Source organism: Aethalodelphis obliquidens, unplaced genomic scaffold, assembly GCF_003676395.1.
Source record: "Aethalodelphis obliquidens isolate GAN/ISIS:26980383/991018 unplaced genomic scaffold, ASM367639v1 scaffold11, whole genome shotgun sequence".
NCBI classification, from domain to species: Eukaryota; Metazoa; Chordata; class Mammalia; order Artiodactyla; family Delphinidae; genus Aethalodelphis; species Aethalodelphis obliquidens.
The window spans coordinates 45,115,042-45,133,602 of NW_020837955.1; the positions used below are offsets into that span (position 1 = coordinate 45,115,042).

General features: G+C 55.0%; 1 protein-coding gene and 1 long non-coding RNA gene across 2 annotated transcripts in view; one reads left to right on the plus strand and one right to left on the minus strand.

The window, feature by feature from the left end:
• CFAP46 (cilia and flagella associated protein 46) overlaps positions 1-4,993 on the minus strand; it is a 92,789-nt gene extending 87,796 nt beyond the window's left edge. Inside the window, exons 1-7 of the mRNA XM_027113030.1 lie at positions 4,898-4,993; positions 4,304-4,428; positions 4,020-4,151; positions 3,321-3,385; positions 1,577-1,741; positions 593-716; positions 32-126 (exon numbers count right to left, since the gene is read on the minus strand). Of these exons, the coding sequence (XP_026968831.1) occupies positions 32-126; positions 593-716; positions 1,577-1,741; positions 3,321-3,385; positions 4,020-4,151; positions 4,304-4,428; positions 4,898-4,946 (755 nt within the window). The 5' untranslated portion in view covers positions 4,947-4,993. The remainder of the gene's footprint in view (positions 1-31; positions 127-592; positions 717-1,576; positions 1,742-3,320; positions 3,386-4,019; positions 4,152-4,303; positions 4,429-4,897) is intronic.
• Positions 4,994-16,235: 11,242 nt separating this feature from the next.
• On the plus strand, positions 16,236-18,316 carry LOC113623560 (uncharacterized). Its single transcript, XR_003433990.1, has 2 exons — positions 16,236-16,347; positions 18,092-18,316. It is a non-coding gene; the product is annotated as an uncharacterized LOC113623560 (long non-coding RNA).
• Positions 18,317-18,561: the final 245 nt, after the last annotated feature.

Here is an 18,561-nt window from a genome sequence, read left to right on the forward strand (position 1 = left end):
CGGCGCCCATCCCCCTTCCCAAAGCACTTACGCTTTTAGCACATTCATCTGGAAAGTGACAGACAGGCTGATAGAACTTCTCTCTTCTTCCTTTAACTGAAGCTCATCCATTAATTCATGTCGGACCTGTTGTAAGATGAAAACAGAATATTAACAGAGATTTGAGCAAATAATTAGGGAAAGACCAGATACTTTATTTAGCTATTATTTTACAAACATTCCTCCTTTAAAAGTAAAATTTCGTAATTAACAATTATTTTCTCAGTTATTATGCTTTATGTTTAGTTTTTCTTATACAATTTGATTCCTATATATAAAATTAATAGGTGATGAATGCTCTTTACACACTGTTGCCGTAATTACTTAAATTACTAATTTTCTGCTAACTTTTTAAAAAATTCAGTGCTGTTAAAAAGGAAATATTCAGTCACAACGAAGGAAAAGATTTTGTTTTGTTCTGTTCATGCTGGTACATATGTATGTATGTTTTTGTATCTCTCAGTGGATGGTCTTGTCTGTTTTTTATACATAGTTTCCTGAACAATGGCTTAAGAAAATACTTCTTTCTACAGTTTGGAATATTCCAACTTACCATAAGAGCAAATATTTGTCGATACTTCTGTGGCGCATTAGCCTTGATGAACGGGGCTGCAGTGGCACAAAACTTCGCGGCCTCCTCGTTTCTTCCAGCTTGTAGATAACACTCCAGAAGCTCCCTGGGTAATACAGAATCGTCCATGTTAAACCTGGATGAAGTCATTTTCTGCTGCAAACGCCTAATAACCCGGTTATTATATTTTCATGTTTTACAAATTTCAGAAAGATGCAGGGATTGGCCAGCTCCTTAGCCCACGCCCAGTATGGGGCTCACTGAGCTGAGGCCGGGGCTGGAAAGCTCAGCCACTGCCTGCAAAGGGAAAGGGGCCTGTTTGGCTGTGAGTACCAAGGACTCAAACAACGGTGTTTTACAGAAAGAGCATGGTTTTACTTATTTTCGGTTAAAGGCTCCCCAAACAGCTGAAAAGCAGGTGAGGAACGCCTGCACACTCTGGATTCCAACTTCAGGGCCGACCCTCTGGGCCCCGCCAGTAGCATCCACAAAGTCACTGGCCGCAAACAATGCCACCCAAATACAGGAAAGTGTCACCGAGCGCCTTTCAGCCCGCCTGGGGACCACTTGCTGACATCCACGCAGGGCTGTCTGTCCCTGGGGTTATGCGCTCAGGGCAAGCTTCCCTAAGTGGGGCCACCTGGATGCGTGAGCACTCGGGCCAAGCTGTATGTTGCTAGAATGTCTACTTGATTCACAACTTATTTATTTTCAAAACCACGAGCCAGGACTATGACACAGGCTCCCACTTCCTGGGTTCTGAGTAGAAGCACGTGTTTTGTGGTAACACCTGTCTGATCAGGACACTGTGATGCCATCTGCAGAGTTTAGAAACGTGTGCAGACAAGACACACAAAACCTGATTCTAACTTCGGGCTAGAGAGCATTGCCAGGGCTGCGGTGTGAGATGTGGTCACGGGAGGGGGGAGGGGAAGGCCAGCGTCTGCCGGGTGTCTGGGGACTCACAGCATCAGCTCGGCCCGCCAGCCTTTGTCATCCTCCTCAGTCTGACTCAACACGCTCACGATTTGGGAGAGGCTGGGGATCAGGCGGTGATGATACCCAGGCTTGCGAAATGGCCTCACCATTTGCCAGTAGAGGACCGATGCATTATACACCAGGAAGTAATACCTGGGGCACAAGAGGAGGGTGGGTGAGGCTCACCCAGAGCCAGTCCGTCCTGAGCGCCTTCCTGAGGCAACCCAGGGCCTCTGTCTCTGGCAGGTGCAACAGCCCTGCCCGAGCCGCCCTGGCCTGGCTGCCAGATATACATGTCGGGTGGACGCAGCATCCTCCCAGAGGCAGCCACGTGCCCTGCTCAGCCGCGTAGGTGGCTCCAGTTCAGACCCCGCCACAGGCTCCTGGGTCCAGACCAGAGACCCCATCACTCTTTTGGCCATTCTGAAAAGCGATCAGCTCCCCATAAAAGTACCCAATGAGGAAGGCCTCCTTCGGCTTTCAAGGGATAGACAAGAATGAGCAAGTGCAGGGGGCATCGAGGAAGGCTGCCTGGAGGAATCATCCAGGAGAGCAGTACAGGGAACGCGGCTTGGGTGGGGTCCCCGTGCGAGCGGATGAAGTGCACGGTGGGTGAGGAGGAATGCTGGGGCGGGAGCAGGGCGCCCTGAGAAGCTGGGCCTTTCCCTGAGGGCTGCAGGAGCCCCCAGGAGAACCCGAGTGAGGGAACCCAGGCGCCTCTCTGGAGGGGCCACCTCTGCCTTGCAGGACCCAGGTACCTGGCGGTGCTGGCTGTCTGATGGACGGTGCTGCCGATGACCGCTGCGACCCAGAGGAGGGCGGGCCAGGCCCAGCAGGAAGACAAGGCTGCCTGCTCCTTCGTGGGGTCTACTCAGACCCCTCATCAGCCCCCAAGGCTCCTGGTCCTCCCCAGGCAGTCTGCACGTCCCCCCAAGACCCCTGCAGTGCAGCACTGACCAGGCCCCTCCCCAAGGGTGCCCACAGCGTGGGCTCAGGGCTCCAGGGCATGGTCCCCCTGAAACACCCACTGTCCTTAGAACCTCTGGCTCAAGGCCGGGCCTTGCCGTCCAGATGTCCCCGCTGAGGAAGGGTCTGCGGAGCTGGGCCCTGTATCCCCTGCACCTACGACAGGGGCTGGCCAGCGGAGGCCATCCACAGCGACACTGGGAGAAGGAATGAATGAACCTAGGGTTTATACTTAAATGTGCTTTAAACGTTGTGTCCTGTTTAAATAGGCTGTATCAATACCAGTTTGTATGCAAACTTAACAATTTCAATAATATTTAAGCAGTAATTAAGTAGAAAACTGTGCTGGAGTTTCAGGGGAATCAAACCTCCAGACACGAAGCCGTGGGCCAGGCGATCTGCCAGGGGGAGCACAGGTCGGTGGGGGCAGGGCAGGGAGGGAGCCCAGATGCCAACCCCCCAGAGAGGACGAGAAAGGGAGGTGCCTGGGGACTGGTCAAAGGCGAGGTTCCCACAGAGAAAGCAGGCAAAAGGCATCTGCAGGTCATAGAGACCTTTGCACAGGGAAGAGGGTGCAGCTAAAGGGTCCAGTGTGCACGCGGCCCAGCTCCAACGCTAGAGACGTGAGCCCACAGCCATAGATGCAGTAAAACACGAACAAAACAAGACAAAAACCCCGGCGTCCAAACAGACAGAACCACCTGGTAAGTTCTGGTTCTAAACCTTGTACACACTCAGTTAGAAACGGCCGTTCCGTCATGCTCACCTTGGTTCTCCTTTTGCAAAGTTGATTGCCTTCATATACTGAGTCACGCAATTTTCAAATTCCTCCTAAACAACATAAAGAATGCACAATTAGATCAAATTTGCTACTAGAACATCAATCACTGTTCACCGTCACTCCCCTGAACGTTAAGCCTCTCTGAAGACGGCCTGGCCCCCAGGGTGTCAACAGGGGGAGTGGACGCCCACAGAAGCTGTCAGGAGCTCCGCCCCCTCCCTGGAAGCCTGGAAGTCCACCCCCACCCCACCCTGCGCCCCACCTGTGCTGCAGGCACCACCAGGCACGGGGACACAAAGGGCAGAGGTCAAAAGGACACAAGCCAGACCCCTCAGGGAAAAGCACAGATGGGAAATGCGGCATCTCACTTCACTGAAGAAGAATCTGGTCACCCAACTCCTAACAAAGCCGTTTTAAGGTGAGTCTAGGAATTTTAACTGCGGCGGTACAAGCCGTGGAACTTTGAGGAGAATGGAAGCAACCTCTCAGGGGAAAAACACAGTAGGACAATTACATATTCATTTCAGGATGGCAAGCTAGCTAAGGGCGCGCTTCACCTCGCCAAGACACTCAAGGCTGTGCACACCAAGGCCTCACGATCCAAAGGACAGTAAAGAAAATCCGGCGGAAGCAGCACGCAGGGCTGGCGGGGACGCTGCGACAGGGCCCGGAATCGCCTCTCACCATGTTTTCGGTGGACTTGGGCGCACACAGCTGGGCCCTGCACAGGTGCGCTCGGCCCAGAAACTGGGTGACCGGCCCCTTCACCTTGAAGTACATCCGGATGCAGTCCTCGCTCACCTCGGGCTGCCCCATCTGCGCAAGAACACAGACCCCCCCCCAGGAGGTTCGCAGAGGGGGCGGCCCAGTGGACCACCCACCAGGGGCTGCCGCTTCCCGATTCTAGTACAAACTAAGAAATCGGGGTCCCCTGAAGGCGCCTCCCTAGGACCCCTGGGATTAATCACCTTCAGGGCCTGTTCTGCACACAAAACAAACAGGTCGGGGCTGAAGCTTTCTGTGGGGTCAAACTCTGATTTCCCCAGGTTGGCGGACTTGATCAACTGATAAGCCCTCTTCAGGGACGCAGCATCTATCAGGACAGGAGTTGAGGCAGATTTGGTCATCACGCAGCCACTGCACCACCAAGCAGCAGTGGGGACGGTCAGGAGGACCCGGGACAGGGCTGGGGTCGGGCAGGCAAGCCCGTGCTGGCCCCCGCGCTGGCCCGGTCCTCTCCGGGGGAAGGAGCCCAGCAGCGAGATGCCCCGAGCTCAGCCCTCCGGGCCCCGCAGCAGCTCTGCGGCTCCGGCTTCAGGAGCAGCGTGAGGTGAACAATCCTTGAGGAACGCTTAGGAAGGACGAAAGGCTTCCTTTTAAAAAGGCGCCTTAGTTTGCCCAAGTCAGACAAATCCTCGAAGCGCTGGCTTCAGGGGGTCACTGGATCAGGCAGGGCGGGGGTCAACAGGGTGGGGACAGCCTCCCGGTGGGAGGGCGGTGACCGGCGGGTCCCGGGGTCTCCCCAGGGGCGGGGAGCGGGCGGGTCCCGGCCCCCCACCCACCCTGCTGGCTCTCGGCGCGGGCCAGCTCCTGCATTATGACCGGATCCATGGCGCCGGCGCCTGAGGCGCCCGCTGCCCAACGTCCGCTGGCTTTAATCTCCGCGGCCCAGGGGTTGCCTAGCGACAGAGAAGGGCGCCGGACCTACGGGTCGGCGGCGGGGCCATACTTGTCCGGAGGCGAAGCGCTCCGGCGCCCACCCGGTGAGAGCGCCTTCAGCCCCTCGGAGAGGACGTGAGGGCGAGGCGCCCGCCTGACCGGGGTCGCGTCCTCGCAGGCGGGTCCACAGGCTCTGCCCCGCCTCCCGCCCCTGCCCACCCCCGTCGCGGGGCTGCCCAGTGCAGCTGCCACGGGTTCCGATCTGGGTCCCTGCCGGTCCAGGATGCCCAGGGTTCGGGCCCTGACCCTCTGCTGAAACCCCCTCGCAGTCTCCCACAAAGCGGTCCTGCATTCCTTAGCTCATTCATTCATGTATCCTGCAAATAGTTAATTGCCCCCTGCCACTGGCCGGGGCTGAGCTGGGCCTGAAAAGGCAGCCGGGTGGACGGCCGCCCCCGTGGGGAGAGGACATCACACCCACACGGAGTAACTGTGCGCCCGGGGCGCCGCCAGGGCAAGCGCGGGAGCCAGGCCACTTGTAGAGGGGTGTGGTCCCGAGGGGGGTGTTGGGGAGAGTGCCCCAAGCTCAGGGCAGTTGGGCTGAGGTCTGAAAGAGGGGCCAGGTGCTGGACAGAGAAGGAAGGGGAGAGGATGTCCAAAGAGTAGCGCTTGCCAAGGCCTGGGGAGGGGCACGCGGGGTGGGGGGCACAGCAGTGCGGATGGGGGTGGGGGCAGGGGAGCGCGACTGCCAGGGCGGTTCTCGTTCCTACTGCTTTAAGCGGTGTGCGTGGGTCTGAGCATGTTCCGTGGGCGCCAGGTGAAGACTGGGTGATGGACGTGGCGCCAGGGAGGGCCAGGGGACTACACACCTGGGGGTGGATGGGGGCACGGGCCAGCCTGGGGAGCTCCGGGAAAGGGCGGGTGGAGTGGGGCTCAGGAGGACGTCGGGCCTTCTCTGTGGGACATGTGGATCGGGTGCTCAGAGCCCACATTTGTGGGAGGTGTCTGAGCTGGGAGGAGAGGTCCGGGGCTGGAGGCTCAGGCCTGTGAGCAGGTGTGCAGAGGTGATGGCGTGCGGGTGAGCTTGCAGAGGGGGAGCGTGGCGGGGCGAGGAGTGCTGGAGGCAGCTCTTGAGACCCCTGGGCCGTGGGCAGGAAACAGGTACGGGGGAGACTGGAGAGGTGGACAGGAGGCCTGTGCAGGGCTGAGTCCACAAGCCAAGGCAAGGGGGAGAGAGGGATCGGCCAGGTCAAATGTGGCCCAGACAGTGGTGAGGTGAGCCCTGGGAAGCCAGTGTCGGGTTTAACAGCACCCGGGGGAGGAGGCCGGTGACTCAGGAATAGCTACATCTCTAATTGGAGGGGGGGAGGGGGCGGGTGTTGGAGGGGGTGGAAGAGTGAGCGAGGGAGAGGAGGCAGAGGGAAAGACTTGGGTACATAATTCTTTAAGAAGTCTGGCTCTTAATGGGGAGGAAAGAGACTTGGGGGAGATGATGTAGGGCCTTTGGTGTCTGGGGAGGTGTCTTATTAAAGGTAAAAGACAATTAAGCACTTTTCAAGTTGATGGGCTTTTATTCGTAAACAAAGTGATCATGGGTGTAAAAAATCCTGTGGCATCTACAAAACTACTACAACTACTACTAAGTGAACTTGGCAAGGAGCAGGATACAGTGCTATGCGTGGATATCAATTGTATCTGTGTATACTGACAACCAACAGAGAAGGGCAGAAACGTACCATTTAAAATAGCATCAAAACCAACTACCTTGGGATAAATTTAACAAAAGATGTGTTAGTACTGTTCCACTGAAAACTACAACATCTTGCTGTGCGAAACTCCAGGAGACCCCCGTGAACAGAGAGGATCGCTGAGCTCGTGAACTGGAGCTTATCTGTGACATGTCCTTCTCCCCAGGCTGATCTTTCTACTCAATGAAATCTCAGTCAGAATCCCAGAAGTGCTTTCCTGGAAATTGAAAGCTGATTCTAAAATTTATATGGAAACACAAAGGCCTAGAATGGCCAAGATAGCCTTGAGGAAGAAGAACAAAGTTGGGGGACTCAAACTCCTGGATTTCAACACCTACTCTAAAGCCGCGGTGTGGGCTTCCCTGGTGGCGCAGTGGTTGGGAGTCTGCCTGCCGATGCCAGGGACACGGGTTCGTGCCCCGGTCCGGGAAGATCCCACATACCGCAGAGCGGCTGGGCCCGTGAGCCATGGCCGCTGAGCCTGCGCGTCCGGAGCCTGTGCTGCGCAGCGGGAGAGGCCACAACAGGGAGAGGCCCACGTACGATAAAAAATAAATAAAGCCGCGGTGTTTCAGACAGTGTGGTGTTGGTGAAAGACAAATGAATGGACCGATAGAACAGGATAAATAGTTCTGAACCAGACCCACATGGATTCGGTCCATTGCTTTTGCCACATGTGCCACTTCAAGGGGGAAAAGGAAAGTCTTCGCAACAAGTGATGCCAGAACAAGTGGGCCGTGAATTGCCTGGAACCTGCATCACACCATGGACAGAACTAATTTGAGATGGACCATAGGTAGACTTTAAAAGGAAAATTTAAGTGCGTACAGCTTCTTGAGTAAAACAAAATACTTCACCACCCTGGAGCAGACAACGGTTTCTTAGGTAGGAAATAAAAAACGGCATCAAAGGAAAAGAAAGAAAGCTGTCCTCATCCAAAGTGAAGCCTCTGCTCTTCGAAAGGCACTGTTAAGATGAAAAGGCAAACTACAGGGTGGTTGAAAATAACCACAGTGAACATCTAACAAAGGACATGTATCCAGGTTATAGAAAGAAAGCCAATAGACCAATAATAAAAAGACAACACAAAGTTTGAAAGATGGGCATAAACTTGAATAGACTCTCAAAAATACAAGATATTTGAATATCCAATAAGCACGTGAAAAGGTGCTCAACATCGTCAGTAATCAGGGAAATACAAATTACAAATTTTCAAAAAGAGATGTCACCGTAGACCCACTAGAACGGCTACAATGGAGACAGCCGACAAAGGTGGAGGTTGGGATTCTTCCGCACTGCTGTGGGGATATGAAATGTGCTATCACTGGAAAACGATGTTTTTAATAAAGTTGAACATCCCCCTACTCTCTGACCCAGAAATCCTTCTCCCAGGCATTGACCCAGAGGAATGACCACATGTACGCACAGGGACGTGTACGAGAAATTTACACAGCAGCTTTATCCTGAATGGCCCCAAGGTGGAGACAACCCCAAACGCCCCACGGTAGACAGTTGTGGCACAGCCACGGTGGACCACAACTCGGCAACAAGAGTGAACCAGCCACACGACCCCGAGGTGGATGAATCGGGGCAGAAGCACCAGGCGTGGAAACCATCTGCACAATCCCATTTCCACGAAATTCTAGGACAGGCAAAGGGACACTGAGGTGACAGAAATCGGGTGGGGGCCTGACTGGGGAGGGGTGGCATACAAGGTCCATGTCTTGACTGGACAGTTGGGCACGTGGTCGTATGCATTTTTCAAAATGCAGCGAAGCGACATTTAAAGCAGGGGCATCTTCTTTTACTGTGATGACAGCCAAGCCGGAATGAACCATGAGCTGGGCCCACTCAGAGCCGGGGTCCGCGGGCCGGGCGGGTGGACCAGAACCAGGGGTCAGCTGGCGGGCGCTTTGCCTGGGAAGCTGAGAGAGGCCAGGTGGTCTGGGGAGGACTGGGCGTGGAGGAGGGTGAGCGAGTGGGTGACAAGAAGCTCCTGTGTGCCCTGCGTTGTGGGGCCATGAACCCCGAGTGGCACCCCCATCCCCAAGATGCTCCCGCAGGGCACAGCTGCCCAAGTCCAGGGTGAGAGAAGGTCCCCTGGGGCCCCTGTGGGTGGGAGGCTGAAGGAGCAGGGGAGGTGGGTGCAGGCATCGGGCGGAGGTGACCGGGAGGGGAAGCTGGCGGGCAGGGTGGGGTGGGTCTTGGTGCCCTGGGCGGGGCTGGGCTCTGGTGCCGTGGCTGCCAGAGCCCAGAAGGCCAGCCTGCAAACAGGAAAGTGTCGTGGATGATTTGACAGTCGGCAGCAGAGGGGCAGTAGAGCAGATCTCCCTCACCTGGCCTCCCAGGCTTCGGGGAGATCTTGTCGTACTCTGTCTTCTCCCCTTCTTCCTCGGGAATAGATCCCAGCTTTTAGCAGGCACAAGACGTCCCCAGTTCCTGCCTTCCTTATGACCAGTATGGCCAAGTAACCCAGCTCTGGTCACTGCAATGCAGCCTTAGGGGAGTGTGCTCAAAGGGAGAGCAGCCCCTTCTTTGGCCCTTTTGTCTGCTGGTGGGACAGTGGCTGTGAAGGCTGGAGCTTGAGCATCCACTTTGTGCCATGAAGAGGAAACCTCTGTGCTGGGGTGAAGGAGCCCGGGTCCCCTTCTGTGGGCAGCTGCTCAGTCCTGGGTAGCCTCATGTGAGAAAGAAGTAGACTTCTCTCTTGTTGAATTCACGGCTGCTTTGTGTTTCCTGAGACACCCCCAACCGACATCCTCACCAGGGCTTTAGCTGTGCCCGTTGGTGAAGGTTAGGACGCAAATGCAGATCACAGGGCAGTAGGAGGGAGGGGAGACGTCTGACACATTTTCTGACAAGTGTCTAGGTTTTCTTAGCTAAAGCTTAGAGCCCAGCGCATGATGAAATATGGATACAAATGTACACACATGACAAAAGAAGTTCTCCCTGGATATCACTTTGAAACCTAAGCACCCTTCTTCCTCGGCGTCCGGAGCCGTGCACCACCTTGGAGGGAGAAGGCTCCAGTCCCTGTCAAATTAGCCAGCAATTAGTCCTCACAGATGGTTCTCAAACATGTCTTTGTTTATTCATAAAGACATCCGGCACCATACGCATAGCAGTTATAAAGTATTTATTCCCACCGAGGAAGTGTCTCACAGACATTGTGTAGTAAGACTTTCAGAGTCCTAGAGCATTAAATATTAAAACTCCTGTTTCCAGTTTTACAGCAGCCTTAAATATTAAGAGTGGAAAACAAAAGTTATTTTTTGCCGGATGGTATTTCATTTAGCAAAGACAGTTCAGGTCAGGCCCACTCTTTGCTTTATCTCCCCAAGAATCAAGTTGGAACTTGTGGGGCACCACGCGTTTCCCCCTGAAATCCTCCTCCGCTCCCTCCAAAAGCTGAGCGTGCAGAGGAGCTTGGATAGAAGGCCGGGCGTCTGCCCAGGTGGGGCCCACTGACCGCCCAGGAGGCAGCTCCGCAGAGCCCTCCGCGAGGCTGCTTCCTGCCTGTGCCCCTCAGCCCTGAGGGCTTCCCTCTGGGCCGTGAGGAAAGGTCCTGCTCCTGCGAGCACTGCGCTTACAATATGCGCCTCAGTACGTAAGGTTGTCCTGCGGTTTCTTCTCAAACAAATAATTGGGAAGCTTGTCCTTTTTTCCTTTTTTTCCTGCGCTCTTGAACTGGTTTTCATAACATTGTAATTATGTGTTTCTTAAAGGTTCACTAGAGCTTGTGAAACTGGACATTTTCTCTTCTTGTTTTGAGCAGGTGTGTGTGTGTGTGTGCATGTGTGTGATGTGCGTATATGTGCTTTTGAGTATGTGTGTGGGGGTCTTTGTGTGGATATGTACGTGTGCATATATGCTCGTGTGTGTGTCTGGCGTACGTGTACATGTGTATGGATGTGTGTGTGTGTGTGTGCTGCACGCGTGTGTACTGTTGCAGCTCTTTCACAACACTCTCATCTGTGGTAACTGGCTCCTCCTGACTCAATTTGGTAATTTATATTTTCCTAGAAAAGCATTCATTTCATCCAAATTGTAATATGCATGGGGTTGAACAAAGTAGTCATTTATGGTTGTTTTCCATTTTCTCTGTATCTGGGGCTGATTTTTCTTCTTATTTCCTTATTTTCTGTATCTCTCTTTTTTTCTTGATTAGGCTAGCTAACTTATTTTTAAATGTTATTGTTTTCCTATTTTTAAGAACCAGCTTTTGGATTCATTTATTGATCCTATCATTTTTTTTTTCTTTTTTTTTTTTTGTGGTACGCGGGCCTCTCACTGCTGTGGCCTCTCCCGTTGCGGAGCACAGGCTCTGGACGCGCAGGCCCAGCGGCCATGGCTCACGGGCCCAGCTGCTCTGCGGTATGTGGGATCTTCCCAGACCGGGGCACGAACCCGCGTCCCCTGCATCGGCAGGCGGACTCTCAACCACTGCGCCACCAGGGAAGCCCCATTTTTTATTTTTTAAATCATTAATTTCTTCCTTCGTTCTTATCTCATCCTCTGTGTGCTTAACTTAGCTGTATTTTTAGTTCTTATTGAATTGGATGCTTGATTTATTATTTTCAGCTTTTCTTAGTAATTAATATAAGTAAAAAAGAGTGACTTTTCATCTGAGCGCTCTGTTAGCTGTATCCCATGATTTCTGATATATAATGCAGAAGCCTGATTCTCAAACTGTTGAATTGTGTTTTTTATACAAATAGCTGGGGGTGTGGCAGAGAACCCGCTAGCCCATTGATGAGGAAACTGGCGGATGGCCATGAGGTCCGAGGTTGCAGGACATAGAGTCCCGCCAGTGGACCAGGGACAGTGAATCAGTTTCCTGCCTCAGATCCACACCTGGTGCACGTCGCACAGGACGATGAGTGTATAGCCTTGGGGTCACTTCTGTACCCACACGCCATCCCCTTTCCACAGGGTGACCTCTGGCTTCCCAGGTTGGCCGGCCAGCCCTGGGGTCACGACAGGAGCCCCCAGAGCTCTGCTCGCTGCACGGGGCGGGCGAGGGCGTGGCCTGATGCTGAAAACCAGAGCCCCTAGCTGCCTTACTTCCAAATTCTGGATGCATTTTCTCGAGCAGCAGGGATGACCCTAGGATTGCTTTCTAGATGGTCTGTAATGAGAGTTCTTTCTTCTCTGCTCAGGAGTTTCTTATGCAAGTTGAAAGTTTTTTGTTTCCTGCCACTTCAACTTCTCGTGGTGTCGCACCGTGAGGAGAGACCACTGTCCCGGCTGCACCTGTTTTGCTCTGCACCTTTGGGCCCAGATATGCAACCGGTTCTCAGGACGGTCCCGCAGGCACTGGAAACATCATGACACGTCAGTTAGAACCTGGCGCCGATTCTACTGTCCAGGTCTCTGCATCCTCACCTTTGAAAACACAGCATCACTGGTGTGCTTCTGCCTGGGTCTCCGTGCTCACCTGCGGGCTTCCCTGCTTTCAGGGCCTCTGGTCCTGTGTCACGTGGCACATTGGGTGGGCAGCCTTTCCACCTGCACTGTGGGTTATCACCTCTGTCGTATTGTTCATTTCTTTTGCCTGGAGTCCAACCTTGTCTGATGTGACGGCAGTGTCCATGGGGTGGGGAGGTGACGGCGGTGCCCCTGGGGTGGGGAGATGACGGTGGTGTCCCTGGGGTGGGGAGGGTGATCGCTGGCATCCTGGGCTTTGGATGCCGCCTCTGGTGGAGTTGAGGAGCGTGAGCCCTCAGGAAGTGGCCACCAGAGGGAGATGATGCTCTGATGGCAGCTGTGGGCCCTCCTGCCGGTTCTCCACCAGGCTCCTGACTGCACGGCTGGGATCCCAGGGCTGAGCATCACTGAGGGCGCTCCTTGGGCTGATAACCTCCTGGATCCCATGGGCTCGGAGCAAGGCCCTGAGGGCTCCCAGGCTGTCCAGGGGGTCCTTTGCTGCTTCTGTGGTGAGAACGGGGGCAGGATTGGTCAGAGAAGCTAGTCTGTGGACAAGCCTGTGAGAGTATGATGGTGGCGGCTCCTGGGCTCCTTCCTTGTCGGCTGGGCAGTGATGGGGGATGACATTGCAGAGCAGAGACTCTCCCCCCCAGAGGGGACACCACAGGTCACCCCGGAACAGTCCTGGGTGGAGACAGTGGAGGGCACGCGGTCAGGGGATTGGAGGTGGGTGCGGCCGGCCCTTGCAGGCTCTGCTCTGCAGCCCCAGAGGCACCTCTGGATCCTGGCATTGCCCGCGCCCACGGGTCCCTCACCCTCTGCTCTGTGGCCAGGCCTGCCCCTGCTGTGGGTGGTCCAGCTCCCCGGCCACAGGGACCCTGGACCTGTCGTTGACTTGAGATTGTTTTTTTTTGGGGGGTGCGCGGGCCTCTCACTGTTGCGGCCTCTCCCGCTGCAGAGCACAGGCTCCGGACGCGCAGGCTCAGCGGCCATGGCTCACGGGCCCAGTCGCTCCGCGGCATGTGGGATCCTCCCGGACCGGGGATGTCCCCTGCATCGGCAGGCGGACTCTCAACCCCTGCACCACCAGGGAAGCCCACGTCTAGCATCTTTACTGTCAGAATTCAGGTGCTATATCTGTTTTTAGTCCTTAACATAACCTCTGCAATAAAATATTTGGGCTCCCAAAGTAGGGGCAGAAGGATTTTTGGATACTCGACAGCTGAAAGGATTTGAAAGTGTCCAGGTTTCCTGTTTCAGCTTCAGTGTGACACATTAATTACGAGGTCACCTTTGGCCGAATAGAAGACTGGCGTTTCCTTTGTGCAAATGAGACATGAGAAAACTCTCTGTGATGTTTGTTGTGATGCAGAAGGACCCAGGCAGAGCCTTTTATGGGAAAAACCGGCCTCGGGCTCCACCGGCCTCTCGCAGCCTCTGCCTCGCCCCGACAGAGGCCGTGAAACGAGTTTGCCCCCAGAGCCCTGGCAGGGAGGAACCCGGCTGGGGCGTCCACGCGCTCACGCACGCCTGCTTCCCTGGCCCGTTTGGAGGCCTGCTTCGGGGGGCCTTGGGCGAGACCTCCCTCCTCCGACTCAATCTCCTCTCCCAGCTCCCCCCCTCCCCTTGCCGGCAGGTTCCAGGGCAATTCGGGGCATTCAGTGCATGTTCACAGTTGCGCAGCCATCACGCTCTCCGCCTCCAGGACCCTCTGATCCCCGAGCGCCAGCGCCCGCCAGCGGCCGCTCCGCGTGCCCCTCCCCCAGCCCCTGACAACAGGGATCTGCTTCCTGTCTCTTTGGAGTCACCTTTTCTGGACACTTCGTATGCGCGGAATCATATAACACGTGGCCTTTGGTCTGGCCTCTTCTACGGAGCACAGTGTTTTCAGCGTTCACCCCCGTTGTAGCGAGTGTCAGGGCTTAACTCCTTCTCGCGGCCGAGTCACGTTCCGGGGGTTTCATCTATTCACTCTCACCTGTTGATGGACGTTCGGGCTCTTCCCGCCTTTGGGCTACTGTGAATCGTGCTGCAGTGAACATCTGTGCACAGTTTTTGTTTGAGTTCTCGTATTCGGTTCTTTGGGTGTATACTCAGGGGTAGAATTGCTGGGTCTTATGGAGTTCTAGGTTTAACTTTCTGAGGAAATCTCATCTCTCTCCCGTACAGGAGCGTGACTGCATGCACTCGGGTGTCTATACAAAGCACACAGTTTATAAATATGCTGCTGACATAGGTTCAGTCATGTGTTACCTTATATTTAAAATAAGCATTAGCGGAGCTCAGCGTCAAGCAGCCCCTGTTATCTGTTTATCAACTGTCATTCTGATGTGAAAATTCATACCATTTGAAACTCTCTTAGCTGCGCTGAATTATGAGGCAGAGCAGGGAAGCTGATTCTTTTTCATTTAAATACATCTTGGGCTTGAGCGGTTTTGTATTTATAAAATAAATGACTTGTGTGGTTTCTTAAATTAAAAATCTTAACACATCTTATCACTTAGATGAACACAATTAGGTGAGATCCTCAAAATAATAAAAAGGCCTCTTTCAGAGCACTTTGGGTATAAAAATAAACCAGCGCCTCTTGGGGGAAGTTTGTCATCTTTGCAGCAGAAATTCCCCAGGGGCTGGTGGAATGGAAGCCGCCTGCAACCGGGGCAGCAGGTCCGTCCACGGTTGCTTCTAGCTGGACTTGGCTCTCGGGGGAGGGTCTGAATAAATAGCAGTTTTGAGGAATGGGATTATATGCTGTGTTTCTTCCTTAGCTGGTCGTGCTTTTTCTGTATTTATCTCAGAGCAAAGGATTGTTCGGGGGAATAAAGGACTCAGACCCCACGAAAACACGTTCCCTGATTGTGGCCGTGGACACTTGCCCCGTGGGCAGTGTGTCCATTTGTCTGGTGTCTTGGGTCCCTACGCAAATCATCTCTCCTTTAGGTGCCGCCCCAGGTCCCTGTGTGTCCCACCTGTCAACCAGGGGCACCTCATTCGTCTGAGGGAAGCTGCGGAGCTCAAGGGTTTCAAAGGACTGTCTTGGCTCTGGGTGGGCGGAGGGAGGGTCCCCAGGAGTTGCCATGATGGAGACCCCCGTCCCGGGAAGCGCACGGGGCCCACATGGAGCCCAAGGACACGTGGCCGAGGCAGAAGAGTGACAGTCCCAGCAGCAGGTCACCTTTGACCCAGGAGACCAGAAAGGAGCATGTGGGTCCGTCCAGCCTGTGCCAGGCCCGGGCTTGGCCCCCACCTGGTATCTGCCGGTTCCTCCCGCGATGGCTGCAGGCCTTCAGCTTCCACGCGGGTCTCTGCAGGGCGAGCTGGCGGCCTTTGGGGACTGGGCCCCAAACGTGAGCTTGTGTCAGGGGAGGGGGTCTTCGGGCCAGGGTAGAAAGCCAGGGCTCTGGTCACCCGTTAGAGGAACCCTGCATCCAGACTGCGTGGCCCGTTACCAGGTATCTGGGGCGAGGACGGGTCAGGGTGGGGTGGGGCTGACTCCTCCTTACTTGGGCCCCCACTCAGTGGTGACAGCGCTGGAGGAGGTGGTGGCTGTGTGTTTGACCTGAAACAGGGCTCTCTGAGCCCGCGAGCCTGGCTGTGCTGGTGGACGCGTTAGGGTTAGGGTTAGGTTAGGGTTAGGTTAGGCATTCACTTTCTGTAGAAAGAGCTATTTTTCTGAATGTGTGTACAGAAAAGTTGTCAAAATTCCTCCTCTGGAGACGCTGGGCTCCAGCCTGCGCCCGAGAAGCTCGGCACCCCTCGCCCGACTGAGGCCATCTCTGCTGGGAAGCGTCTAGCTCCATGACTCACGCGGCCTCCTCTCCCGTTGCACCAGCCTTGTCTGGCCTGTCTCTGTGGGAAATCAGCCCAGGGTAAAGTCTTTGCTGTCAAAAGCATAAAGCAAATGCAGACAATGATGACAGCTCACTATTCAGAACACATCGTCCAGAGGCAGTGGCCTGGCCTCCTGGCTGAGCTTTGCCCGGCCCGAAGACGTTATCTGTGCTCCAACGTTGATAAAACCAGAACAAGCGACCACCATGCTACTAGCTGTCGTCATGGGGACTAGAAATCCAGGATCGTGTTGTTTGTTGTTGGATGGATGCCATCCTGGCCCACTGCACTCACCGGGCTCTCTTCACCCCCAGCCCTGCCTGGTGCCCACCTGGGCTGGACGGCAGGTGAGGGGTCAGTGGGCAGTGGAGGGGAGAAGCCCACCCGAGCTGGCCTCTGTCCGTGGGAGGAGTGACTGCAGCTGACCCAAGTCCGGGCGGTGCCGGAGCCGCTGCCCCCGCCTCCGAGCCCAGGGGCCTGGTCCTGCCCTTCCGTCTGTGCGGGAGCCCAGCAGCCCTGCCCGCCCACGCAGAGCAGCCACTTCTCTGGGACCCGCTCTGCAGGCCAGCGCCAGGCCGCATCTCTGATTCCCTCCACGCCCACCGTCTGCTTTTCCCAGGAAGTCCCTCACCCCCCGTGAGGACGCTGCCTTCTGTCAGAGCAGTGCCTCCCGGGAGTCAGCTGCCGGCCTCTGCGTACCGACGCTTTGATGCTGATGTGTGGCCCCGCTCGTGACCAAAACTTGCCGAGCTCGCTCTGACGTGCAATTTCTGCCACTTTGTGTTTTCATTCTCTGAGTTTAAACACGATTCCCCGCCCCCTCCGTTTTTCTTTGAAGACCCTGGCCCTCGTCCTTCCTGTTCTGCTCATTGCTGGCTGAGCTGGTGCCGACTGGACCCCGCCAGCCAGGAGGCGCCCTCCCGTGCCCAGGGCCCCCCACTGGCCTCTCCATCCCTAGCTTCCCCGTGGGTGAGGGCCGGTGGTGCGGGGTGTGCCTCCCTGCCAGTGTGGACGCCGAGTGGACTTGGCCTTGGGTGTGGCCCCACTCGGGGCTGACCAGGGACGATGGGCAGGGAGGTGATGCTGTTGTCAGAGGTCGCTCCTGGGGACCCTCTGTGCAAAGACCTGCTGGGTCGTCTGTATCTGGGTTTGCATGAGTCGGCTCTGTAATCGTGAAAGACGTGTTTTCACTGGTTTTAAAAAAACGTATGAAAGGGAGCCTTAAGACACCCTATTCTGAGGTGGCGGAGGACATGGTCTTTTCCTACCACGCTGATTTCCAGAATGAACGCGGCAGCTTGTCCAGCACGTGGTGGGGGACACTTGCAGTTCATAGATGGCATGAGGCCTGGCCCGTGGCTCCCGAGCTGCTTACCATGGGCTCTGCTCGCCTGATGATGTCGTTCTGACGGGTTGCGCAAAACTTTATTTTCAGTTAATCGAGTTATATTCTAAATACAGCCCATGGAAGAGCTCTCTATTTAAAAGGAGCTTTGCTGAGCCTCGATGCAGGAGATGATGCAGGAGCTGATGCAGGTGATGCCAGCTCACTTTATTTTCCTTAAAACCAGGAACAGGCTTCCACAAGTGACTGACACAGACCCTGTCACTCCGGGTCTGAAGGAGCCCCTCCCACAGGCCGGCTTCCTTTCGCACGTGGAGCTGGTCCAAAGGAACCGTGTAAAGTAAACACTCTCCGAGCCGAGTCCCGTTGCCCCATTCCCAGTGCCACTGCAGACATGGACTTTTCCAGAAAGCACTTTGGCCCCAGGACATAGTGAAGTCATCTCTCTCGGGCCAGGAACCAGGAGTGGAGTGGACAGGCGGGCACCCAGGTGAATAACTGTGCAGGCTCTGTACATGCACAGTGCATGCACACTCACACACCTGGGCACGCCTACATGCACACACTTACGCACAGGTGTGCACATACCCATGCACTCACGCACCCCCACACGGACAGGTGTGCACACGTGTGCACACGAGACACACACACCACACTCACCTGCAGGCCCAGCCACACACGGACGTGTGCCCTCCCCCCACCCCCCTCAGCTCCACCAACTCCTCATCTCTTCTCCGTTTCTGCAGGTTTTCCATTTCCAGAATGTTACAGAAAAGGAATCACGCCGTGCGTAACCCTGGGGACTGGCATTTTTCAAGGAGTGTGGCTGCCTGGAGGCTCACCGGGTCGTCCCCTCGTTTCTAGGGCTGAGTAGCTGTCCGTGGTCTGGGCGCGTCTCAGCTGCCTTATTGTTGAAGAGCATCTGGCCTGTTCCTACACTTTGGCTGTTATAAATAAAACTGTCATAAACATTCGTGCCCAGGTTTTTTGTGCGAAAAAAATGTTCCTTTCTCTGGGAAAAACGCCCAGGAGTGCAATTGCTGGGTCATATAGTAATTGCATGTTTAGTTGCTTTTTTAAAAGCTGCCCAATTGTTTTCCAGAGGGCCCCACCATTGTACCTCCTCAGCAGCTGTATCTGAGGGATCCATTTCCTCTGCCTCCTGCCAGAATTTGGCATTTTTTATTTTAGCCATTCTGAAAACCATGTAGTGATA